Below are 26,296 nucleotides of genomic sequence, written 5' to 3'. Positions count from 1 at the left end.
GAGAAAGCCTCTAGCTTCAACTTATTTTTGTAGTAACGTTTCTCCAAATTGTTTGGAGTCCTTTTGTTCTACTTGCTCAGAAACATCTGTCTTAAGTCCTTGTTTCAAAGTACTAAATTGCAGGAAGGAATCTCAAAAGTTTTTTTTTTCAATGTTATTTCCCTGTAAGCAATTGCTGTCACTGTTGTGTGACCCTATGTAAAAAAATAAAACTCCATTAAAAAACTTAAAAACCATAGAACCAGTTATTTATTAAAATATGTTACATGGATTTGAAGAAACTATAAATCACTTTTTTTTTTTTTTTAATTCTGCTGAAATATTTACTGATTCCTTCTTTTACGTGTATTTTAGAAATGCTTCAGGAATCTTAGTGTACTTGCATCAGTAGAACAAGCACCTTCAGGGCACTAATCTCTTCTTCAGATAGTTTCCTCAGTTCCTTCTGATTAACTTTTAAGATTTATATTCTTTCACCAGAAATAGGTGGCAAACTTCTCAGATCCTTGATAGAAATCTGAAGTGCTGTCATAGTTTACAGCAGTCATTAAGGGGGAAAGGGCTGTCTCTTTAAGCTACACAAATCACAAGAGATGGTTTCCCTCATTCATCCTGCCAAAAGTTCATTAATTAAAAAATCCTGAAGTTCATAGCACAATCACTATTCTTCCTTCCTCTTTCATGGGGACTGAAGACAGAATATGGCCTAAAATTAGCTCTTTCAAAAGGAGAAATACTAACTTAAAGAGAGACCATGTAGACAAGTTCCGATTTAAATCCAAATCCTACTTTTAAAATTCAAGTGGTTAAATTCACCCATGATACTGTGAGGCGTTCACTGCAACACATAGTAACCACCATATACCTCAATAGCATTTTTGTAATCCCATAAAAATCTGAATTTTGTCTTTGTTATTTTAATGTAGGTAGCTCAGTCACCTATAAAGCGATTACATTTACAGCCAACTTATAATGAGTACCAGCAGCCTGACACAGTGGAAACATTTATATGGTATCTGACAGATAAAAGAGCAAATCCTATTCCTTTTCATTCCAGGTGGTATTCTCAGCTCTACCTAGAAGCCTTATCAAATAGATGTCTTTTATGGCATGCCTTGAAGCTACTTTGTACAAAGAGGGGGTGGAAGGAGGAGGAAATTCCAGACCTGAAGCACGTGCCACCTTTTCAGATTAAAATTCCTCAAATTAAAATTCCTGTCAGTACAGCAAAATCATGGCCAGAAGTTACTTATCAAAAGTTCTGCTCACTATCCACCCTGCAGACAAGCTCCATTAACCCTAAAACTAGTGACATCATAAGCTAAAAACCCTTGATATCAAAGATCACCACTGTAAAATATGAATTGGCCAGCATAATTTCTGTAGGAATTCTTCTTTTTTCCTGCCAAACTGATAACACTGAATGTGTTTAGTGCCTTTGAATGGCAAAATTTACATTTTACAGTTCAGTCACTGCTGCTGCATGTTTAGGTGCATATTAGGCAGAGTACTGTAACAAGTATTGCGAGCTCCTCCAGAGCCACTGCTTGAGGAAGAAGAGTTAAGAAGAACTCAAAGTTTGAGGATCGTTGTTCACTACCAACCTGCTGGTGACAGACCAACAGTCACCAACAGCTGCGGTGTCAGTATGATTCTTGCAAAGTCCTCAAGTCAACTGATCTACTTGGCCTGTTTCTCTTTTAACTCCTGCTGAGTAGCAACTACACTGTCATTCCTGTAATGGTTCCTGCCAACCGCATAGTAGGACTCCCACTGGAGCCATAATTTCTGCTTGTATCAGAGAGTAAAGCCCTTTTCAGCATGAATTATAAACTTATTATAAAAGTAGATGTTAAAAAAGCCTAATTAAGTACTGGAAATGGGAGCAAAGCCAATGAAAGTAGGGGGAAATATGTAGAACCTTTGGTTGTTAGATTTACTTAAAAGCATTTTTATGATTAAATGTGAAATTTGCAGATTCTTCAAGAAGCCCTACTTCCATTTGCATTAATGGCAAAACTAATTCTCTTTTAGAACTGAAGTTCTGAGGCATGCATTTTTGGTAATTTTGTGTGTCTTAGGAACATGGGCTTCAATTATATATACAATAATGAAATATGTAATATTGTAACTTCTACAGTCCCTCTTCAAGGCATAAACCTAAGCAAATCACATAATAGAAATCTCCACGAAAACATGAAAAGTATCTTGCATATATACTAAATACATACACAATAAATATATCCCACTTGCTTAGTGCTAGAGCAAGAGAGGAAACCACTGGTTCCGGAGATGCACTTTTGGCCACAGTTTCCCTTTTCTGGAGCACATCAGCTACTTGGTAAAATATAATGTATTGGTAAAATATAATATATTAATAAAAATGAAAAATAAGTACTCTGGGCTGCTTCCTGGCAGTCTGTATCGACTGGGGTATTTATTTAATAATTAATCATCTCCTGAATGAAATACTTTCACATGTATTTAGCAATGTCTCTGGATGCCTTACATATGCACCACACATTGGTACAAAATGAAAACAGTGGACTGAGACACTCTAATTTTAGGAAAATGCAAACAACAGCAGGATTACATTTTCTTAACTATTTAATTTTCCAAGGAGAAAATAAGATAACTTGACAAGCAGTTTCAAGGATGGAAATGCTTTTAAGCTGCAATAGTAAAAGACTAAGTGAAGGGTTCAAACTTCTATGTCAATACAGAACTCCAAATTTGGTTTAAGAATATGACTGAAATCGCAATAAAAATACAGTATCTGTACTTCACATAGGAAACACTTATAATCCCCAAAGTTAGGAGTCCGTATAAAGGAAAAGAGTGATTCCAATGATCAGAACCTGTGATGCTGGTGCCATGAGCAGGAAGAACATTAAAATGGAATTGATACTCCCTCCCCTCTTTTGTATGTTCTACAGTTAGCATCCTATTATATAGAGTTGAACTATCTGAATTGACAGTTCCTAGTCCACGGACACAGATTGGGCCCATTCACCTAGCTCAGAGGCAGTGCTGTGCAGTTTTCCTGAGACAGGGAGCACAGCAGGGCATGCACTATGCACTCCAAACATCTGCTAGATCAAGTAGGGTTAGAGCTGACCTGGAGGTAATAATACCACCAGATCCAGGGCAGCTCTCTGCTGAGACACCCGGTTAGCTATTCGCCACATTCCATCAACACATCCCTGACACCTAGGTACCCCAATTAGCCCCCTTGTTGCATGTTCCATGTTTTAATACCCTGAATGGAAAATGTGTATTTTCTAGAGCAGTCTTTTCCTTCCCATAAGCCTAGGTCTCCTGGATACTCTAATAAATGGATTTTGATCATAATTTACTACATTACCAACTACAAATTGGCCTTACATATTACAGTTTCTCACATCAATCCCTTCTACGAAGACATTAGTACAGACAAATGGCTCAGGAGGTAATCCGTTCACACTGGGAAACAAATTATCCCATAACAATATCCGCAGAGCAAAGCTGTTACAATGTAAATATCTACTGTGCAATGCAAGTACTTAGAAAAAATAAGAATCTTGCTGAATCAAGACTTACATTATTATCATGTTCCTTGAAAGTACCATTTTATTATAAAAATTCAACAGATCTCACTCTAGATCTCTAACATCTACATACTTACAGAATTTTATATCTAAGTAGCACCGTTAACCTAAATGGGATTACAAGAATGTGTTTGCTTATTATTTTGAATAGGACTACGAAGGATTAGGGCTACCAATAGCTTATTTACAGAAATGTAACTGCTCAGGCAGTCATAAAGCAAATTTTCTTAATAGAAACATTTTACAAGATAAACAGTTGATATAAGATGAGAACTTCATAACAAATCGCCATTTAAAAAGTAACTGAGTCTTTTTCCTTTGAATAAACTGTGCTTACTGCTCACATGTTAACCTTTTATTCTAGAACACTGAGCATAAGAGCTGGTTATTTTGCAAACATGAGGTATCAGTTTTGATGTATAAACATCATGGTGACTAACAAAACAGAACATCTCAAAATTCTTGGTTTTATGAGAGCTTCAACAGAAGGATTCCTATTTTCCTAACAGCTACAGATGTTAGGGACACCAAATGTTTCTGGTGGAAAAAGGAGAGCAGGTTAAGGACAAGACCTTTCCTGTTACAGTAAATGTGTCAAAATAGAGGCCTGTTACCAAATAAAATACTTTTAAGCCTACACTTCCCCAGAATTCCATAATGACTAATTCCCACTGAACAGAGAAAAGGGCAGAAGGACCATCAGTGCTTAGAAAAAAACATTAGGATGACATCATTGCCTGTCTGCTAGCCAGGAAAGGAAGAGAGGGATTATCTGAATAGTGAACATCTGGATTGTGTATATAAAGGCAATGAAGGATTTTTTATACATATTAGTTCACTGAGTTCCACTGAATTTTTATCTTACAAAGAAACAGTAGTGCTACGATATACTTTTATAATAAAAAAAGCAACAGGAATTCCAGTGGTCTGGGTTAGTGTATTAAAAGATACACAAACAGATTTATCATTCACTGCTCCTTCAGTATATTTAATTGAAAAAAAAAAAATTGGCAGATGCTTGAACTTATAACTCTTTCTTTTCAAGTTACAACAATGTAGTTTGGTAATGCTGGTTTTCTTTTTTTTTGTTAGTGTTTCAGATACAAAGATTGTAAGTGACATGATTCTGATCACACTGAAGTTCAAAACATACTCAGTTCCCCATCCCAGTACTGTAAAGACTGCTTACAAAAAATCTTACATCTGAAGTGCTTCAATTTGTTAAGAATACAACTCAAACCAAATTTATATTTTTGCTTTTTTTTTTTTTTACAACACAGCACAGAGTTCCTGCACAAGTAGTAACTCTACTAGTTATGTATAGACTCAACTAGTCTGCTATAGCAACTCTATAAAGTTGCCGTGCAAAAAAATCAACTTTATTCTAGGTTAGAGTACTATGTAAAGAAACATTCTTACCTTGAACCGTTAGAGTTGCTGATGCTTCAGCTTTTCCAACCATATTTTCTGCAACACAAGTATATGAGCCCATGTCTCCTGCCATAACTTTCCGGATTTTCAAGGTGTGATCATCACGGATTTCATATCTTTAAATACACATAGTAATAAACAATGAATAGGAGTAATAGAACTTTGTATAATTTCTGTAAAGGGTAAAAATATGGTGGGTTTGCTCTCAAATATTTTTATTCCTACATTTCCTTAGAAATAAAAATATGTACAAATCCTTATAAATTGATAATATAAAAATAAAGTTCTAAAAGCAAAATATATATAAATATTTGAAAACCTTATTCTGATTTCATTTGCAATGTGAATCCAGTTTTACTGACGTCAGTAGAATTTCACTGGCATAATACAACAGTAAAGCTCTAATGCAAAACATTTTAATTGTTAGAACTCTTTTAACAAGTAAATGTAATAACAGTTATTATTCTCCCTATAATTTTTCCATCTGAATGAAGGATTTTTTTTATATAGTTGAAAAGAAAATATTACTCTCAAGAAGATCAGAATTGCTTGAAAGTTAAGATAAATCACAATTCATTCAATAATTTTTTTTAAAGAACAATGTAGCCTTTTACCATTTCCTCTCCTTTCATCACCTTTTTTCTCCTCTTTGTATAATGCAGTCAATGTGTTTCTCTTTATGGGAAGTAGATTTTTCTCTTGAAAATGCTATAGTTTTGATTAAAGTTATACACTAGATTAACAGGGAGCTGGATTTGGATGACTGGAGCCAACTGTTACATGGTTTCTTTTTTCAATCCCCTCCCCTAATAGGTTTTTAACTGATGATTGGGAATTCAAGGTAAATAAATAAATTGTTTATCTATCACAGAATGTATTTCTTTTCAATAAGGTGTTTTATTTTTTTGCCTGAAATAGAGCAATGACAGGGGAAAGAAAAAGTTAATTAAAAACTTAGTAACAAAACCATGTATAACCAATGTAGCTTTTGACATTACCAGACTACATTTTATATCAATTGCAATTCCAATATATGCTTCTTGATGTTGCAATCTAATTTACTATTTGTTATATATTCTCCAAAACTTTTAGTAATTACAAAAAACTCCTCAGGTGAAGAATTAATCTGTATCAGATATTACTCACTGAACTTATTTTTTGTTGTATGTCATGTGTTGTCACAAAAAAAAGCTTGAGAACAAGCTGTTCTTAAGTTTCAATATAAATTACAAGTTTTATAAATTACAATTGCTCAATGGGAATTAGAAATGTCTTATTAGATCAGCCAGGCCTTCTCCATTCAAGAAAAAGAAATATTAGCTGTCAAATGTTGAATGGCTACGTCATATACCAAGCTGGATATCATAAAAAAGGTAACTCCATGTACTGCACCTTGCTTTTGGTAATTCCCCATCATCTTTCCTCCATCTTACTGTAGGGACTGGGTCACCTCTTGCCTCACATTTAAACTCTGCACTATCATCCACAGTTACAGCCAAATTACTTGGTCTCTTCACAAAAGACGGTCTCTCTAAAAGGAAAGGAAAGGAAAAAAGGGGTTAAGTCCAGCAGTTCTGTGCCCGAATTGTGATCTTCCCTGAACTGTGGCTGTTAGAGCAAGGGGAGCAGGGTGACGAATCTGATGGAGGTGCCTCTGCTGCCGCTCCTCTCACTCCCAGCCCCAGGCGAAGATCCCTGCAGGTGGCCAGCACTGGGAACCTCAGGACAGGAGGCAGATGCTCTCAACAGTGGGTCAGGATCCCAGCACAGACGTCCTTACTTCTTATGTATCGTCATCACAGCTAATACAGCTAAAGGAAAACACAACCTACACAGAAAATCTAAATACACATCAATCCTCAGATAGAAGCAGGCCTGCTACAAGGACCCAGACAAATGACCACCCATCTGCTGCACTGCTTCAAAAAGACAGAAGGCACAAACCAAACACTGTCTCACTGGAGGTTTTGACTCAATGGTGCCTCTAAATTCGAAGACCAAGTAAGGTCCAGTATAGTGTCTCTATGAGATTGCTTGCAGGTGTCAGCATTTCCAATGCTACATCAGAATGACAACATTTGCTTTCACAAGCACACATGAAATAAAACAAGCCAAAACCCCCTAAAATGTCCTCTCTAATTTTTGTTCACAAAAATTGCTGTTATCCCTGACTTACATTGTAGGACATGGATGACCAAAGTGCTGGCTGACCAGAGTCAGATTAATTGCTGCATACAGGCTTTCTGCAAGAACAAAATGGGATCTCAGTATAGGCTGTGCTATTCTGGCAACCTAGCTACTAGCTGGAAATTTCAGGAAAGGGATCGACACACTTTTCTACCTGTAGCAGGGTTCAAAGTTTTACGGTGCTGGGTTATTCATAGTTCTGTAGTTCCACACCAGGCTGGAGTGCAGCGAGGTTCACACATGCACAAGGAAGAAAAATGTTTTTAACAATTTGTGGGATACTCCAGGAAGGACTTCCTATCTAGAAAGGCAGCACCAGATGACAACAGGATGTCCATAAAAGAACAGGGAAGGTTTAACAGGAGACTGCTTGGCAGGTTCCCTTGCCTAAGGCAGATGACCTTTTTGCCTATAAATCTGTGAAATCTCTGAGGGAGTTGAGAAGGCAGTTGTGTGTTTTGACTTGTATATATTAAAGATATAAATATAATCTCCCTGGAACTGGAAGAGTCTGAAGCCATTGGCACAATCAGGAAGTGTGAATACCCCAAAATATGCCACAAATTTCTCATAGGAGTACAAAAGCACCAGACAGAAGGATAAAGAGACAATCCCATACTCTTAGTGTCTCACGTTTGTGTTTGAAAAAGGTAGTTCTGAGTATTACTTTGACTTTGCAGATAAAGATGTAGAGATTCAGTATTATAAAACCTTAGCGAATGGCTCAAAAATGACTGAAGTGGAAATGTGAACTGAACAAAACCCTATAAAAGAGCTTCTTTTATTCTCAAGGATGTCCCGACCAACTGGACACTTGCAGAAAACTTACCTTTGCTTGCAATGCTAGGCAAATAATGTTAGGTGAAATAGCAAGTAGATCTTTAAGCTGCCAGTTCTAGCCTGGGTTCATATACAAGAAGTGAGGCATGAACCAGAGACCTACAGAGACCTAGACATGAATCTAGCTGTGAATTAAAAAAATACAGACATTCCCCCTACCCTGGCCCTTTCTTGTAGGTGCAGTAAAAATGCAATCTGAATACCAGAAAAGAACATTCTGGATTCAACTTCAGAGTACGAATAGTTTGGGGAAGAATATTCAACTTAATTATGCAAGAGAAAAAGAACTGATCTGGTAAGGCCAGGACTGCTGCACAGCAGCAAAGCCCACAAGAGGCACATTGTTCTCTAGATCCCTTTCCTAAAAGAAGAGTAATAGTCCGATGGTTTTTGTCTGCCCATTCATAACACTCTTATTCAAACGCATAAATGGATAATGGAAATCAGCACTGATTTAAGTATCTATCTTTGTCACACAATCATTTGGTAAATAGAAGGAAAGCTTAGCAAGGATCACTTTGAAACTTTCTAATATTACAGTTGCTGGCATGCAATCCTCCCTCTGATCTAAAGCAGAGACCTAAAAGCAAAAGTTCAACTTCTGAATAACCAAAACCCATAAACAGAAGATCTATGTTGAAAGAGTTTAATATATGAAGTCAGCATGTCTCTCATACTTTTTCATGCATATCTAAGGCCTGAGTTTAAAGAATAAGGTGTCTTAAAGATTTCTAGACACAGACTGATAAGACATTCAAAGTTTTACTGTCCTGTTTGAAAACAAAACCTCACTAGTTTTCCCAGGCTGAAAATTAGAAATATGTTTGAAGGGAAAACGAGATGGAGAAGGTGGCAGACAGACCTCTCTCTGCAATGCATCCCTCTTACAGGTGTTCAGCAAGAGTAATATTTTCCAGCCTGGATTATGTAACAGTCCATACCATGATTCCCTGGTTAGTAGTAGACTAGTGATGAGCAATTAACTGGTACAGTTAACTAGAAGCCCAGTGTCAGGACTTTACCCATGTAACTATGACTTTCTTTCAATTCTAGATTTTGCTTGGAAGTTCTAAAAGTCTATTTGACAGTAAACTTCCTCCCAAAGTGCTTCAAAGGTGTCTATACATTAAAAAAAACCCAACAACAAAACAGCACAGTGGATCATAGGAAGTCTTCTTTCACTTCTAAAAAGTTACACACTATCTTGCTAGGTATTCAGTTTCAACAACTTTAAGATGGCATACAATCTCATTTTATTACGGAAAACCCTGCTTCAAATAAAACTCTGAACAGGACTTCAAGTTTCCTGAGTCCTAACTCTAAAAAGTAGTGAAGACAGATAAAAGTGCCAAAGACTGACAAGACAGATCTTAAACCTGAATTTAAAAAAAAAAAAAAAAAAAAAAAAGGATAAAAAGCAAGAGCCAGGACTACTGCAGCAGCACTGTGATGGAAACCAGTGTGTTATGAACCACGGCTTGGATATTCTCATCCTGTGATGATAAAATACCTATTCCTTCTGCAGAAACAATTAAGCTATCTCAAGCCTCCCCTACTTTAAAGTAACATGGGACACATTCTGAATGAAAACTACCAAAACTGCATCTACAGTGATCACAAGGCAATTCTCCTATGCCGAAGGTATTCTGAGATTGCACTTGGAGTTACAGCTTCTTTTCTGCAACAGCAACAAAAAATGAGATTTTCGGCTGAGCTCAGTTATCTTCAATGAAAACCTGTTTTCTGATGCTCAGAGGAACTACCATTAGAATCACTTGAACAAGTAGACCTGTTATCTTTACAACACTCAGTACACACAACTATAAATGAAAGGATAATTCTGTAGAGTAGAAATTTAGAATAATTCTGATTTTCTTCAACGAGAGGGAAAAATTAAGCCTCTGCTTCTTAGTGATGTTAATTTTTGGTTTGCTATTATTTCACAATACTGATCCTGTCAGTGGACACTGGAATTATTTTCAATTCAAGAACTAAGAAAGTGTCTTCCGATAGCAAAAACAGAACTGCAAAGCCATTAACTGCCACCCATTTGGTAGAACACAACCTTGACAAAAAAATTTTCAACATAAACAGTGACAAGGAAATAGACGAGAATGATCCTTAATAAAAGGCTTACTAGGAAAAACAAAAGTTGGACATTTTCATTAACACAGTCTTAAAGGAGGAGTTCTTACCTAAAACAGTGAGCTCCGCAACTTCACTTTCACGTTCTCCAACCATATTTGTTCCAACACAAACATATTTGCCAGCATCATTCTTTCTTGTGTATGTGATCATAAGCTTCCCTCCTCTGATCTAGGACAAATCAAGGATAATAAAAAATACTTTAATATGAACTAACGATTTAATAATATTTATTAACTTGAAAAAGGATTTGTTACAGGTAATGAAAAAAACAAGGTATCAGTGGTTTTCCAAATCATACAAAAAAGTGAAAAAAAAAATACTATTAACCTAGTTTCCTTCTCTTATGTGAAAAGCTTGCTGTTTAGTTTTACATCAGTATTTTAAAATCTCTCAGATTTGGACCCCTATTACTCTTTTCTTCATTCTGTGTCATTTAGTACTGGCTGCTTGTTGGCCAGAAGGACTACAGTTCCTTCCTATGTACTACTGCAGTTCGATACAGTCAGGTGGAGAGGAAAAATTAGAAGTAGACATAAATCCCATTTTCATACCAAGTGCTGCAATTACATTTTCTTGACAAGAAATATGTATACGTTATCCTACCATTGGTCATGCTTGTTATTATTCGTGAATTTTGTGTTTGTTTTGGTTTTCATTTCTAAAGGAAGCAAAGGAAATGTTTTATTCTTTAGTTCTTCACCTTTAAATAAGTAATTTTAAAAGCTGATAAGCAGCTGGGCAGAAGCAATTAAATTCTTACTGGGAAATGAGTAACATTCTGCTCTTAATTCTGAATTCAGTTTTTGGAACATAATGGAATTCCAATAAGCCCAAAACTAGAAAACATACTTCCCCTTTATGATTCCAAATATTTTTTAATAGCTATTAAATGCATATGAAAATATCTGATCTCCCTTTAAAAGTATTTATTCTCCCGTTTGATTGACAAAATGGTTGAACAAATTTCAAAGTTCACCACAATACAGCAAAATTTGTGTAGGCAACTGAATACATACCATGTTTACTTTAATACACAAAAATGTTACTTAATTACATTAATTACATTTTTAAGTGAACATATGCTTGTAAGTCTAATCACATATGAAAACCTCTGCAGTTCAAGGCATGGGTGGAAGTAAACAATAAATAAAAGCCACATATGAAGCTACATGGACGGGTCTAATGTGGTCAGTGACAAGGAGGAGAGCGTTCTCAATATGAGGTATTTTGCTCAAGTTGCCTGCAGCTAGAAATCTATCCCTGAAAATTTGACATCTTGAGCAGCGCTGGGCTCTTATTATCATTGTAAGATGTACACACACAAAGATGACAGTCAGTTATTGAGATAAATGAACATGCACATGTAACGTAGATAGTGTTGCATACAAATTTCACTCTGTTGCCTTTGGCACTTGTTGTTTGAGAACCGAAAAGATATGTCCTTTATCATCCAGAAATCTAGTAATGCTAAAATTTCAATGGGGATATGAGGCATGAAGAATGAAAAAATAAAGGTGGCCTGCAAATACACATTTTTCAAGAATCCATGTGCATTTTTAGATGGCTGACCTCCTGAAATGGTAAGCATGAGACAAGAAACTAACATAAAACTAAAAGTCTATCTATATTTATTCCTTTTTACACCTCCCTTAATCACAGAAAGCTATTTATTTCCAATTAATCTATGCAAAGGATTTTAAAAAAGAATTTTAGAAAGAATTTCACATGTAATTTGGGGTATTTGTAAATCCATATATAGATGAAGAAATACATACTTTTCACGTATATCAATATTAAATGAACTGGATTTAACAAAGAAATGTATTTACATATCACAAGAATTTACCAACTCAGCTGATGATTTCAAACCCATGTAAACTGAAAGCAGTGATTTTCATACATGTCTTAAGAGCTTAAGTCCTACTGTCAATCAGTGGCACTTGCATTCGTCTGTGATTTTGGCACTTAAGAAAGTCCCATTCAAACTCAGTACGATATGACACAATTGCATATTTTGCACAAATTGTAACCTCCAGCAAGAACTATGCTAGGAGCTTCTTCTAGGAATCACCATAAGACTCTTTTCAAAGCATAGATGGAGAGAAGCATTAAAGCAGAAACATTTGAACAACTAAAAAATTACTGAAAGCTGCTTTTCTTCCAAGTTATTTGAGATTTACGTAAGGAAGGAGAGGAAGAGGAAACATTCCCTCATGGACGTTGAGGCAGACTTCCAAAGACGTGACATGCCTACTGAAGGAAGCTGTGCTTCCAAGAAGGAATTCTGAATGCATTTGGTATATTTTTCCTAAGGGTTTTCCTTTGTTGATCTTTTTTGTTTGTTTGTTTTCCTTAAAACAGAAGAATGGTTTAGAACTGTAGCTACAATGATGGCTATGCCACATTAAATTGTAATGAATTACACAGTTATGATAAAATGTACCACAAGCGCATGTGGAATTACATATGTCTGTAACTAGAGCATTCACAGATGGCTAGAAGAAAGCATACTTCCACTGTTGGGTCACTACCCAAGTTTTCCATTAAATTTTAACAATTAGGTACCCACCATCTCAGTAAGATTGATCAAGCCCTTCTCTTCATTAACAAGACATTGCAAATCAGATCTGTAGCTATGACACATTTACATTCTGTATGTGCAATGTTTCCCACATTTTCTCTCAATAGGAAATACTAGAAATACCTAAGGGCCATAGACCAATGGCTTTAACTAACAAAGTACACAATGAAATACATGCATGTGAACTTTTGTAGGAACACATAAATAATCACTGCTACATTTCTTTGTCTTACGAAGTTGATATCCCGTAATCCAGTACTGTAGTTCATATCCAGTACTTAGAACAGTAAAGAGCCAAATCACCTTTGGGAGCAGTATCTGAAATCATGCAAATTAGAACTATTCACAGTCTGTGGAAATTCAACAGTTAATCAAGGTGTTTTAATTTGAGTGCTTTGGCTCTTGTATTTGTGCCCCTGCCCCAGAATACACCAGCTGGACTTTATAGTAGCGAATGATATAATGGTTTGAAAAAGTGACAGGCAGGGTAACATTTCATCTCAAACCTCCAGAAGAGCTGTTACCATACTGAACACAAAGGGAAGTCCTTTCCTCCTAGTAAACAAGATATACCAAACAGTTTTATTGCACTACTCTGGTAGATACTGCACATCATGGGAAAAGAATTGCTCTGCTAACTGTCAAAGCTTTAAGTCCAGTTTTGAAAAGATGGAAGTAAGTATCATGTTTCATTTATACAGAAATGATGCCGAGGCACTTTTTGACTTTTCACGCCTCTTCAGGATTTTGTTCTGTTCTGTGCCTATCAGCAAATTTATCAGGGCTGTGCAAGTAGAGAATACAGGAATAGTACTGAATACAGATGAGAGAAAAAGATTGTGATCAGTGGTACACAGATGATCTTGAGTTTCCTGTAACACATATGGATTGTTGTATGTACGTTAAGAGAATATATGACAGCATGGTGACTTACAAAGACTTATTGAAAGCAATTTTCTATGACCTGTGTGCCTTACTATATTTTGCTCCTTGTGAGTAAATTGTTCATTCAAGCAAATCCCCTTCATTTATTTCTTGAAACAATAGTTGGAGATGTTCATACAGAAAACTCTAGGCACCCACAGAGTTAACTAGGTCCAGAATTGTAAATTATGGCCACCCAGCAGCAAAAAATCATATACAAATAATGAATCAACTTGGTCAGCCAATAAATCAAATCCATAAAAACTTACCCAAGGGTTCTACAACATACCACCAAGTATTCAGTATAGCTGTACACATATATATATTTATCCTAAGACCATATTTTATATACCTATGCATGTTGTGAGCGTGTAAATTTCTGTACGTATAAATCCATACCCATCTGTCTGTGTTAAGAAATATTCTTACATATGTGGGTGATTCTTTTACTTTTCACAGAAATATGCTATGTTACATGAGAAAGAATGAAGCCATGAGAGAAATGCTTGGGAAGTCCAAATAGGAAGGTGACTGGCATTTCTATTTTACTTTCTTTTAGTTTCTAGTTTCATTCTATTTATTAAACAAAACCTGGCCTGTTGCAAAATAATTCTAAAGCAAACTTAAATCCATAAGAAAATCAAATTCAGACTGCAGAGTGAAATACTGAGCTCTGTTTGTATAGCCAGAGTTGCTTCATATGCAATATCACAAATTTCACGTATTTCAGTCTTCTATGGTACAGCATACATAATATCACATTTCATTTAAATGAAATGTGACAGGCATGTGATAGTAACATGTCAGACATGGTCTTTGCTTTAAAAGCGTACCACCTAATTGTAAATGACAATGAAACAGTTAACAAACAAGGTGAATACAGGCAACTGTAATTAATAGCGTCACCAATGGTAGATACAAGTGAAATGGAGCTTTTATTTCTTAGGAAACAGAGTTTGCTCATTTCCCTCTATGCGGTCTAGCATCCCAAGACAGGTTAGTATATCCACATTATGACTTATCATTGCAGAATAGACTATAAGGCACGGAATGTCAGCAATAGAAGACAACTTTGCAGTTTTAACGAAGTTGAGTAAAAAGAGAGTATAAAGCAATACCTATCTTAATTTTTTATTTAAAAAAGTGTATCTTGTTCCAAGCCTTGTGTATCCCATGTATTCTTCCCTACTGATTATAGCATGCTTAAATATCAGACACTAGACATCAAAATGTGTTTGGAATAGGTCTTCAACAATGATTAAAGTTTGTTCTTGTTCAACTTCAAAGTTCAGACAGAGGAGTCTGTCCTGCTTTTGGTTCCATTCTCTGGGACCCCAGGAAGGTACGTGCTGCCTCCTCCAGATCAAACACACAAAAAATTCTATTTGAAAGAAGTTTAAAACATACTTTCAAGTGGTCTTCCTGTGCCATAAATCCCTCACGACAAAGTGCAAGTCAATTGTTCCCCCCTACCATACAGACCAACAAAACAGTCTTGCAATGATGAGAGGCCTGAAGGTAGAGTCTGTAAAGGATGGTGCAAAATGCATAGGAAGATAGCTTTACTTAAAAAGAAAGAGTATTTGAGGTAGATAAAATGACAATAGATTCAAGCTGCTGCTTCTGGCACCCCTGCCAGTCTGGCCAGGATACATCAGAGTCAGAAGTGGATTCAAGTCCGCTCATGAGACTGCCTTCCCCTCTTTTATGGCCTCATTATTAATGGCTGTATCTACAAGAAGATGGATATCTACAAAGGCTTAAGGGTTATCTGTGTCCTGAATTGTTTGGTGACTTCAGAGGGAGCTGAGGGTTATTCAGCACTTGGCATTATCACAAGACACCAAATATCAGAATTACCATATGTGTTTGATACTTCACCCAACTAACAACATTGTGGAAACAGCCAAGATAAATACAGAATGCCATAAATCAACTTCAGAAAAGAAAAATCCATACCTCAGCATATACAGTTTTCAGAAGTTTACAATTGTAACAATCCCAAACTTACTTTCTACAAACATTTGGCTTTTGTTAATCACAAAGGAAGATTTAATTCAAAATAGGCTGTATTGGCTCACATTAAACAGAACTAATTTCTGAACAGACAGCTATGTTTATATGAAAATATTTGAACCAGTAAAATACTTCTCTGAAAGATATTCACAGCTACGGTACAAAACATTTACTATGTAATACTTCCTTTCTTATTATAAACCAGGATTAAAATCCTCCTACAACAAAACCATGTTATGACTACCTTCATGGCCTTAAATTTGCTTTACCAAGATCTCAAAAATAAAAACCAAAAAAAGAAAGTAGCAAACGCTTCCTTCAGAAACTGTTTTTCACAATGCTATTTACTGAGTACAGAAAACAAAATCAGCACATCCTCTGGGTCAGTAAAAAATAGACGGAACTAACCAATCTTTCTGCAACACCCAAAGAAAGACCAACTGAGCCCAACATGGAAACAACGTGTATGTAATGACAACTACAATATTTCTGTAAAACTGTAAATTTAACCTCGTGCATGAATCTCCCCTGGATGCACTGGTGCATATATAGCTTTCACTGCAATCAGTGATTGAAATCAGCAATAAAAGTGAACTTGAACTGAACTTGGGGTCTGGTGTGTCTTCGTTTCTCTCCCCTTAAGCAAGTCAGATGATTTGAAGTATCTGTTACACAGGAATTTTCTTCTAAGCATCACCACCACCGTGCTATTTACACACCTCCAAGGATAAAATCCCAGACCAGCTGGGGTTAATTTGCCACACAAAATCTCTCAGCTTTTAATTATGTTACCTAATGTATCACAAATGTAATATGGAAAAATAATCCTAACAAACCACAAATTTTAAAACATATAAAAAAGTTTTACCTGGTAACCATAAAAGAAACAACATAGCCCAAATCGACACAGGAATTTAGCAGCCTATTTCCCATGGAGAGTGCCTACACTGCAAGACAGACGCAAGGCCGCTCCGTGGGGCTGTGTCGAAAAATCACCAAGAATGAAGCCAAGGGCGGTTTCAGGCCAGCTCTCCAGGGACCACAAGGGCCCCTTTACACAACCAGACCAGACTCTGCAGTGAGTTTGCACGCTGCAGAGTACGCCTAAACCCTGCGGACAGCACTGGAGAGGTGCAGAGGGGAGAAGTACCACCACACCATTTTAGAGGAGTATGGACTCTGCTGCTGCTTTCAAGGGGATTGAAGCTCCTCACTGTCATAGTAGGTATTGACCAATGTTGTCTTTTTTAAGCCTGTTGTTAATGTTGGCAGGACAATGACATGGATTTAAGACAACTCGATATCATGGGGTGTATTTCTGTGATAGGAAATTTCCTACTTTCCCCTAAGGAAAGAGGAGCTGTGCAGAGCACAGGTCTCCAACAGCTGAGTCCTAACTTTCAACTTCAAAGCTTAGAAGCATGCGTAGATAAAACTTCACTAAGTCTTGTAATCAGATGAAAGACATTTCTCAGAATGCAGATCTCTCACAGCCATCATGACAAAATATGGGATTTTTCAAGGTCCTGATGTAGTGTCTCCTAAAGGGAACTGTTCTGACAGGACTCAAGTTGTCAAGAGCTTTGAAGTAGATGTTCATAGCTCCCACAAGAAATTGAAAGGCCTTTAACATGCAAAACCGAGGTTGTCCTAGACTTAAAAGTACAATTGTGAAGCAACAACAACAAAATCATCACAGTCTGAGAAAGGAGAATAGAAATAAGAAAGAATTCTTCAGAATGGTTCTCTTGGCATGGGTCTGTGCAGTGGGTCATTATTGCCAGCTTTGGCTTCAGTCATTCAGTGAACTTCTGAGATGTAGCAGATTTGGCTCAGCCTCCCACTTGCCTCGAGGAGAGGGCATATCCCCTCTGAGACTGCCTGTCCACTGCTGGCTCCTCACTATAGGGCATGCAAATTGCAGCCTCCCAGATCCTTCCAGTGACCGTTGCACGTCCTGCACTCAATTGCCTGTGAAAGCTTTCCTCCCTGGAGCCGGCACAGCAGCTTCCCAAGAGAAGAAGGAATTTCCGTCTTCCTCTGGGAGTAAACCTGAGCCCTTTATGGCATAGAATACAAACTGAGAACCAAACTAAGCAACTAAAATTTGTCACAGGTGGCAAAAATGCAGTGGATTCTCTCATACGTTTCCAAGCTGATTTTTTGGCAGTTTAAAATTTTGAGACAGATCTGACTTCTCATTCAAAACATTTTCTTTTGAGACTTTACAATCAGGTTTACTTCCAAAGAAGTGTTGGCACTACCAACTAAGCACTACAGATACACAAATATTTTGCAAAATGTAACCTTGAAAAAATATAAAATGTTTTCTAACATAAATACTGAAAAACTGCTGATTTTTGACCAAGATGACATGTCATCGAAATGAGACCGTGCTTCAAAAAAAGCACATAAACCTGGCTTAAATTTCTATTGCATTTCCCTCTGAGTCTAAGCTTAGTGGAACTCTAGCATTTATACTAAGACTATGCTGGACATAGAGTTGTGAAAACATTAAATCTTTCACATAATTTGTTTAACGCTTTCAAAAAAAGGAACACATGCACCACATTGCTCATTTTTCATGAACAGTTAAACACAAAAGTCATATATTAATCTGCCACATTTCACTCTTCCGTCAGCGATCACTGCAGCTCTTGTGACTGCAGCACGTGCAAATCATAAATCACAGATTTCCTTGTGTGTTTTGTGGTCTGCACACAAGCTTTGTACTACAGGACTGAGGTAAAAACCTGCAGTCACAGGCAAACACAAGCAAATCTGACTGTAACTTTCATTTTTATTGAAGGAACACCGAAAAGCCACTGGGCTAAACGTTATAGCTACTGCTTGGAAGATGTTAACATTTAAACTTGTAAAGAATAAGGAGGAGAATGCATGCAGAGAGAGGTGAAGATCAAACCCCCCAATTTCCCCAGCCCACACAGCAGCCCTGCATCATTATTTTCATTTTTGTGCTCAACTTTAGATCCTCCAGACAGACTCAACAGGCAGTGAGCGACCTGCAGATCTCAGTCCGTGCACAAATGTTCAGCCCTCTGCTGCCACAGGGGACTATACAATATAAGCTGATCTTTAGCCGTGGACAGTGAAGCCAGGAGCTATCTGGAGTTTCTGTTGCTCTTGAAATAAGCCAGCACAGGTTGCAGTCAAGCAGAACAAAGCATACGCTGTTCCGGTTCTCTGTATGTACTGGGATCGTTGCTCCTTGACGCTCACGCGTTCCCCATTGCCATCCTTGAACTATGATAGCCTCTGAGAGTTGTTGTTTGTGGGCTACTGCTAGGCTTGCCACTGAGAAATACGGCTTCAGCGTCAGCAGGAACAGGCTGCTTACCACTTCTGCTCTTCCCACTCAGCCCTTGCCTTTGGAGCAGCAAACTGCTTACCGCTCTGTGTGTAAATGGAAGTGGTTACGGTCTGAATAGCCAAGGAGACTGAAGCGACAGAAGACTGAAGAATGGTGCCTCTCCCCTTGCCTCGCCTGCAGCCGCTGGCTCTTGTCTGCTCGCAGTTGGGGGCTGCCCGAGCTATTCAGGGGGGCTCTGGAGCCCTGCTGGGATAATTGCTTCCTTTGCAGCAGTTTCTTGCTATTCCTCTCAGATGCTATGGTGGGTTTAAACTCCCAGTACAATTTTTGTTGTTGTTCAAAGGGTATTGTAAACTGCACCAATGGAAAAGGCGGACAAAAAATGGCTGGAAGCGGGGAGAAACTGTTCTGGACACTGGAAATAGCAGCTGCTCAACTTTTTCCATTTGTATTTACAAAGCAAACTACAATCTACTGTATGGAATTCAGTGTCTCCTGTTCGTGGCAGTTTGCTGTTGGTGGAATGGGCTTGTAAAATGGCAGAGAAATTGAAATTACTCAGCCCTTTCATTTTCCCAGTTTTTCTTGTGGCTGCATGCATGCCTTTTTTTAAACTAGCGCTATCCTAACATAAATAAGAAATGTTGACGTCTTCTGTGTGAACAGTGTAAAAACACATCATGAATAGGAAGTGATCTTTACAGAAAACTAAAAGCGTTGCCTGACCAGATTCCAGTTTCTTTGGTATGAATTACCTTTTTTATGACAGCGACAGGAAGTCAAAAACTGCAGTTGCATTCCCGTAGTAAACGTTCCTCCCTAAAAACCCAGAAACAGCCAGACTATGCTCCTAAAACAGATACAAACCCAAATGTTCATTCTGAAGTAAACACTGAACTTTTCAAGACATTACTTTTCCTTCACCAGCCACTCAGCATGACAAACAGAAAAGAAGATATAAATTTGTATTTAAAAGACTAATCTACCTCACATCCTGGCCAAATTTTTCAAAAGCAAATGCCAAAAGTTAGGAGTCCTTGGCCGCTGGGTAAAGTAAGGGGCAGTCAACACTTCTGGCTATCAGATGGACATATTGACATATCCAGGTAGTTGAGTTTGCAATTCCGCTTTCAAAATCTGGTCTTGAATGCACAGCACCAAAAGGCGCTGCCTATAGCCCACGGCATGCAATACACTGAGTGCCATCCTGAACCATCAAGGACCACTTACAAACGGGACATGTAAGAGCTGCCCTCAGCTGGAGCCCCACCAAGGTCTGAACTCACCACTCCCGAGACACTGTGTGACTCCAATCAACACCCCAAATACATAAAAATATTTCTACAAAAAATATATGTCAGTGGCATTTCTCTGTGATGTTCCCGTTACTGCAAATTTTTCCTTTGCTGACTTTCTTCCCATGCTGATGCACCTCAAGGAGAAGTAAGAAAAATGATGCAAAAACACACACTAAAAAATGCTGGTAGAAGTTGATGCATGTGAACAGGCATGGAAGACAGTACTTAAAGGACTGTCCTGATAGCATCTATGCAAACAAAAGACCTTATCAATAAGCTTCCTTAGTCTTCTTGCCTGCTTTTCCAACACAAACAAATATTAACAAGGATCAACCACTACTGCATTATGTAAACAAGCTTAGTAGGTCACATCAGTACCATTATGTCTGCACCAAGGTATAATATAACAGAAAATTTTGTTAACAATAAAGTTCACCCTTTTTTATCTTAGAGGACACATTTGTTCCAACATAGGTTTTGCTTATTTATGTCCAGCAAAGGTAAAGAAATTACACTTGCTACCCTTGCAAGTTCATTTTTAATGGAAGACTAGTAATGGGGTTTTCAAACCCTAAATAGAGAAAACTTTCAGAAATTAAGGGGAAAAGTTCTAAAAACCCTTAGGCGTGATAAGCATAAAACCAAAATAGCTGAATTAAGACTTCATCAACTATGCATTGTCCTTTGTGTTATACTACTATGCATTACACTTCACATACTTCATGCAGACTTTTTCTAAGACAGCCATATTGTTGACTTTTTTGAAGAAAAAAGAAAGCCAAATTCTACTGAAAACCGAAGTCAGTAATGACCAAAAAAGTCAGAACTTTAGAGAATGTTTGATATAGGGGGAAAAAAAGAGTTCTGATGATTCCCTTCACCTCTCAAACAGTTCCATGTGTTACTACACATTTGACAAAAGTGCCATAAAATCTTAAAAAGTTTCATCCTTTGATAAGATCCACTTTTAGGTTGTTTTGCTTTAGTGGTTTCAGTGGATTGCAGCGAAATGCTACATGTTTAGTGTAGACTTGGTAATATTAGGTTAATGGTTGGACTGGATGATCTTGAAGGTCTTTTCCAACCTAAACGATTCTATGATTCTATGATTCTGTGTTCTCCCCAGACCTAAAGTTTGGCAAGAAACGTTTGGTGGAATATAATATGAATATTGCCACCCTGTTTCAGAAAAATGCTTAAATAGTCCTTACATTTCTGAATACTGAATTCTAAATACTGAAATTCTGGAAAATCCTATTAGATTTCAAACTTTTGTTCAAGACCTGTAAGAACTAAAGTATAAATGCTGTACTATAGATATTATTACTGACACTTTCAAACATCCATGCAAAGAACAATCTGATATGCAGGCCATTCTACGCATAGAATATTAAAATATCTTACTTCCTGTATTTAGAGTTACCTTTAATAACATGTTAGATTTTGATCTAGGCTCATTCTGCTCACACAGCAAGCTAATTTCATAGCACGATTACCTGGAAACATACCACAAAGGTATGAGCTTATGATCCTAATGGTACCCTTTCAACAAATGCTTAGGAGAAATTCACCTTGAAGTGGAGGACTAAGACTGGGCTGCTGCTGAGCCTGACATACATGTAGCCCAAAGCAGCAACTCTGTTCCTGAGACATAGGAGGAGGTGCAACCCAAAGCAGGAAGAGGGATTTCATGAGATGCACACTTCCTTGAGGAGTGGAAAACCAGAAGCTTATTAAGTGGGGATTTGGAAGAAGGTATACATATGGGATTCCAATCAGAAAGAAATTTTAGATGCTAATCAGCTAGGAACTTAGATATTAGAGTGGTTTGAAGTGTTGTAGTGTTGTTTCTTTTTCTGTATGATCATATGGTTAAATAAACAATACTTTTCCGTTTCAGAAAGCTCTTTTGTGGCATTGTCAACTACTGTTCAAAGGGAAAAACCATGGGATCACACCTAACTGGAGTTAACGTAGCTGTTACACTATTGTAGGTTTCCAGACAAGTCTAAGAAGAAAAAAAAAAGGAATAAGTGATTTAAGGCTTGTTACCTACAAGACTGTGTTCAGAAAGTTTACACAGAGGACAGAAAAGGATACAGCACCATCCCATTAATATCTCAACTCTCTCAATTGAATGTATAGAGGACAGAGAGTAACTTTGTATACAGTCTGAATGCTGCAGATAGGTAAGTAAGAGTAATCCCTGTAGACCTGTTTTAAAGTAAAGAGGAAAGAATAAAAAGGTAAAACCTTGTAGGCTATGTGCTATTTGGGATTAAAAGCAATCTCTGTGATTAGCAGAAAAAAAAAATTGCACTGGCATTCTCCACTGTACCTGAATCGTCTTTACCTTACAAAACTTTTCAACATTAGCTAGTGTTAATTCTCCAGTGAGAATATGTGGAAGTCATATGAAACAATGTAGGAAAGAGAATAAAACTGATTTTTGCATTTATTCCTTTAATTCTTTCACAAACACAAAACTGATGGCCATTAACAGTATCTAGAAGTAGATCTGGCCTATGCATTTTATCAGACAACAATCTTGAAAAAAACATGAACTTTGCTAAGAGCACATTTATAGAGTACAACGTATTAAAATAATGAATTTGAATACATATTTGGAAAATCTGTGTCAGCAGAGTTCTCTTACAAAAGAGTTCTTCTTTTGTACACACTTTTGTACACACACAAGAACAGTATTTGCAAATATAATTTTCTGGGTTAGCAAATCAAAACCGATTTTAATTCTAACAGGCTAATTATCCAACACAGTACCTTGGTAGGACAATTCCAAACAAACAAATTGTCTTTAACCTGTCAGTAGCTAGAACTGATCCCACAAAGCCAATACATAGTGATGTCATTCTGTCTGTTACCACATACTCTTTTGCACTGTTCGGCTACGTAGTACTGTAAGCAACAGTTCAGGTATGAATCCACCTGTTTTCAAATTTAAAAAGAAAATGCTTCCTCACCTTTTTATTATTGCTTATAACCATATAGTTGTTATCTTAATGATTTAGGAAAAACAGGGATAAAGCTGTAAGTTTTAAAATTTGACATCGATTTTTACACAAAACTAGGAAGAAACATAATTCATTCTCAAAAATCATCGACACATACTCCTATGAAACAGCACTGTGAGACTGAGGCTTCTGTTTCAGTTATCTGAAACAGTGTAGCTTGACAAAGGCTCCAAAAGAACAGGTGTCGCGAATATCACAAGCTGTAATGAGGTGTTAACCTTGGTGACAGAACAGAAGAGTCGAAGGTTCAGCTGGCATCCCTGGGGGTGATCCTTCAAGGTGAATTTCAGACCTATTGACAGGGCAGCACAGTAAAACTGACACTGCAGTCTAAGAAATGTATATGTTACAGAGATGGAGAACTGCCTTTTTCTTGAACTTTATATTCATAGCAGTAGAAGAAATGGCCTTTGTTAAGATGGCTAATGCAAGGAGAATACAATTCTCCACCTGTTGAGTGTGTTCACCTAGAGGTGAACGTTTTCAAAGGTTACCTTCTATTTTTGAATCAGAAACAATTAGCAAAGCAGGCTCGCAGGTTTATTTACTCTGGTTGCACCGGCTACTCTTCATTTTGCAAATTTTAAAAGTTATTCCCCCATGTCCTACTTAAAATGTCCAAATTGCTAAAATTAAGATTTCCTCTCCCACTGAAAAACCTGTTACAACCACCAACATTTGTTAGCTTCAAGAACAATAGATACAATAGACAACCTCTTATACTGGTGGTCCAAAGTCTTTGATTTTGGATGACAAATGTAGAGTTACAGCTGTCACCTCCAGTTGGATAATTCCTAATATTTAAGAATCACAAACACAAGAGATACCAGCTAAACATATAACAAGGAAATTTTCTTAGCAGAAAGTCTCATTAGGACAAAAATGAGAATGAAAATGGAGTATGTCCATAAAACTCCAGCTGGCAAAAGGAAAGTAACTTAATGACAAACAAGCCAGTAACAACAAAAAGTTCATGAAGCAAAAACAACAGCAACAAAAAGATGTCAAAAGAATGTCAACTCATTTAGCACTTCAAAAACGGGCTTCTCCCTTGCTATAAATTATACTATCTGCTTTATTGGAAAGGGTGAAATATTAGTCTCAGTGAAGACAATGGTAATACTCCCACTGATTTCAGCAATGCCAGAATTTCACACTGAGAGTCCAGGATGTGTGCAAAGTGTATTTTAATGAAATATACTAATCATAGTCTTTGAGAATGCAAATTTCCCAGGAGTTATAATCATGCAAAGTACCTACTATAAAGACATTCCTAATTTTTAATAAACTTTTGAGATCCTTGAGTACGAGGGACAATAATTTCAAAACCACTTTGATGCTTCAGCATATAATTTGAATGGTATGGAGATGTTTTCTTTAAAATAAAAGGAAAACTCAAAAAATTTGCACCTGGGCTAGATCCTGCAAGTATTATACAATCACAAACACTCAGACTGGAGCATGACCTGAGTATGTAAGTGACAATATTACTCTACTGTTTTGCCTACAAAAAAGGGGCCCATTCATGATTTAGGATGTAACAACACTTTGCACTTTGCCAAAGTGGCACAACACAGCATTGTTGCAATAGTGTCAGGCTGCTTCATATGTATGAATGAATTCATTCCCAAGACTTATGAAATGCTGAACAAGAAGTACTGAGCAATTTCAAGGCTTGCCGAAAATCACACAGGAAGTTTGCAGCAGCCCAGTAATCTGCTTTGCTTACCTTGCAGACTTTCTACCTCAAGGCAATCTTTCCTTTACTGTACAGTAATTTTCTCTGTAGGAGAATGTTTTGCAGCTCACTTTTAAAAACTGTGTTGCAATGACTGTATAGTCTCATGGTAAAACCAGCTTATCTTTAATTCCGTTCACTGTACAGGCCTGCCAGAGAGCAGAACCACTCATTCCTGGAGTCTGGGGTATCTACCACGAACCATAAAATAGCTTCGATCAGATACCTGCAGCTTCTATGGTAACATTTTACCCTGAACAAGTAATTTTTTTCCTACTTGATTTGCTTCAGGTCTTACTCCAGGATAAATGCTCAAACTGAACAGCAGAGTTCAAAGTAGTCCTAAGAGACAAATGACTCCAAATGAATGGGAAGAGCAAGATCTGCAGAGTCTGAAATGTGGGCCATGGTGGAGGGAGGCCCAAGCCATCATGTCAAAAACTTGGCATTCTGAATGGCATAGCCACTCGGAAAAGCAATGATGCAAAATACACAAACTTGCAGTTAAGAAATCTTGAGTCATAACCATTTTGTTCAAGGAACCAAACTTCACGTTTTGTGAGGGTAGGCAAAGTTACTTAAGCATACATCTCTATGGCTAGTTTCAAAATTAAATATATTCCATGCAGCACTAAAAATATTTCAAGATACCCACCAGGAAAGCATTTCACTTTCTCAAGTTTTACTTTTTTAACAGCATTATTTTCCCTGGAAGGTTTGTGGGGCTTTTTTTCTCTCTTAAACTTATAGGGGGAAGAACTTATTCCCTCTTCCCCCTCTTATATCTGTGTAATTTATTCTCCCCCATGCAGCCAGAACCAGGAGGCCTAGCTGAGGCAAGCAGACAACCGACAACAGCAGCAAAGAGAGGGGCAAAAGCAAAGCTGTTGAGGTAGAAGAAAATGAGTATAATTAGATCCAAGTATAACTAACCACCCACACTTCCACGTTAAAAGAAGAACAATCTTTATGTGAACATGCGCCAAATAGATTCTTGTTAGATAACAATTTTTCAGGAGGGAAAAAAGGATCAATTAATTGCTCAATGCAGCACAAGTATTAGCAAAAATTGTCCTACAGCTAGATAAAGAAAGACAGTAGCTTTTTTTTCTTTCCCTTTTAAGGAGGGCAACCATAAGAAGGCAGACTTGGTCCTGCATAATATTACACAGGAGTCTGGAAT

At 37.2% G+C, this 26,296-nt stretch overlaps 1 protein-coding gene across 1 annotated transcript in view; it reads right to left on the bottom strand.

Annotated features, from left to right (window-relative positions):
• Nucleotides 1-26,296, bottom strand: part of ROBO1 (roundabout guidance receptor 1) — a 544,983-nt gene that overhangs the window by 76,380 nt on the left and 442,307 nt on the right. The window contains exons 5-7 of the mRNA XM_075712575.1: nucleotides 10,241-10,361; nucleotides 6,411-6,549; nucleotides 5,007-5,134 (exon numbers count right to left, since the gene is read on the bottom strand). Coding sequence (XP_075568690.1) covers nucleotides 5,007-5,134; nucleotides 6,411-6,549; nucleotides 10,241-10,361 — 388 coding nt within the window. The remainder of the gene's footprint in view (nucleotides 1-5,006; nucleotides 5,135-6,410; nucleotides 6,550-10,240; nucleotides 10,362-26,296) is intronic.

Source organism: Pelecanus crispus, chromosome 1, assembly GCF_030463565.1.
Source record: "Pelecanus crispus isolate bPelCri1 chromosome 1, bPelCri1.pri, whole genome shotgun sequence".
NCBI classification, from domain to species: Eukaryota; Metazoa; Chordata; class Aves; order Pelecaniformes; family Pelecanidae; genus Pelecanus; species Pelecanus crispus.
Note: the sequence above shows the minus strand (reverse complement) of the source record. Positions and strands in the feature narration are given on the sequence as shown.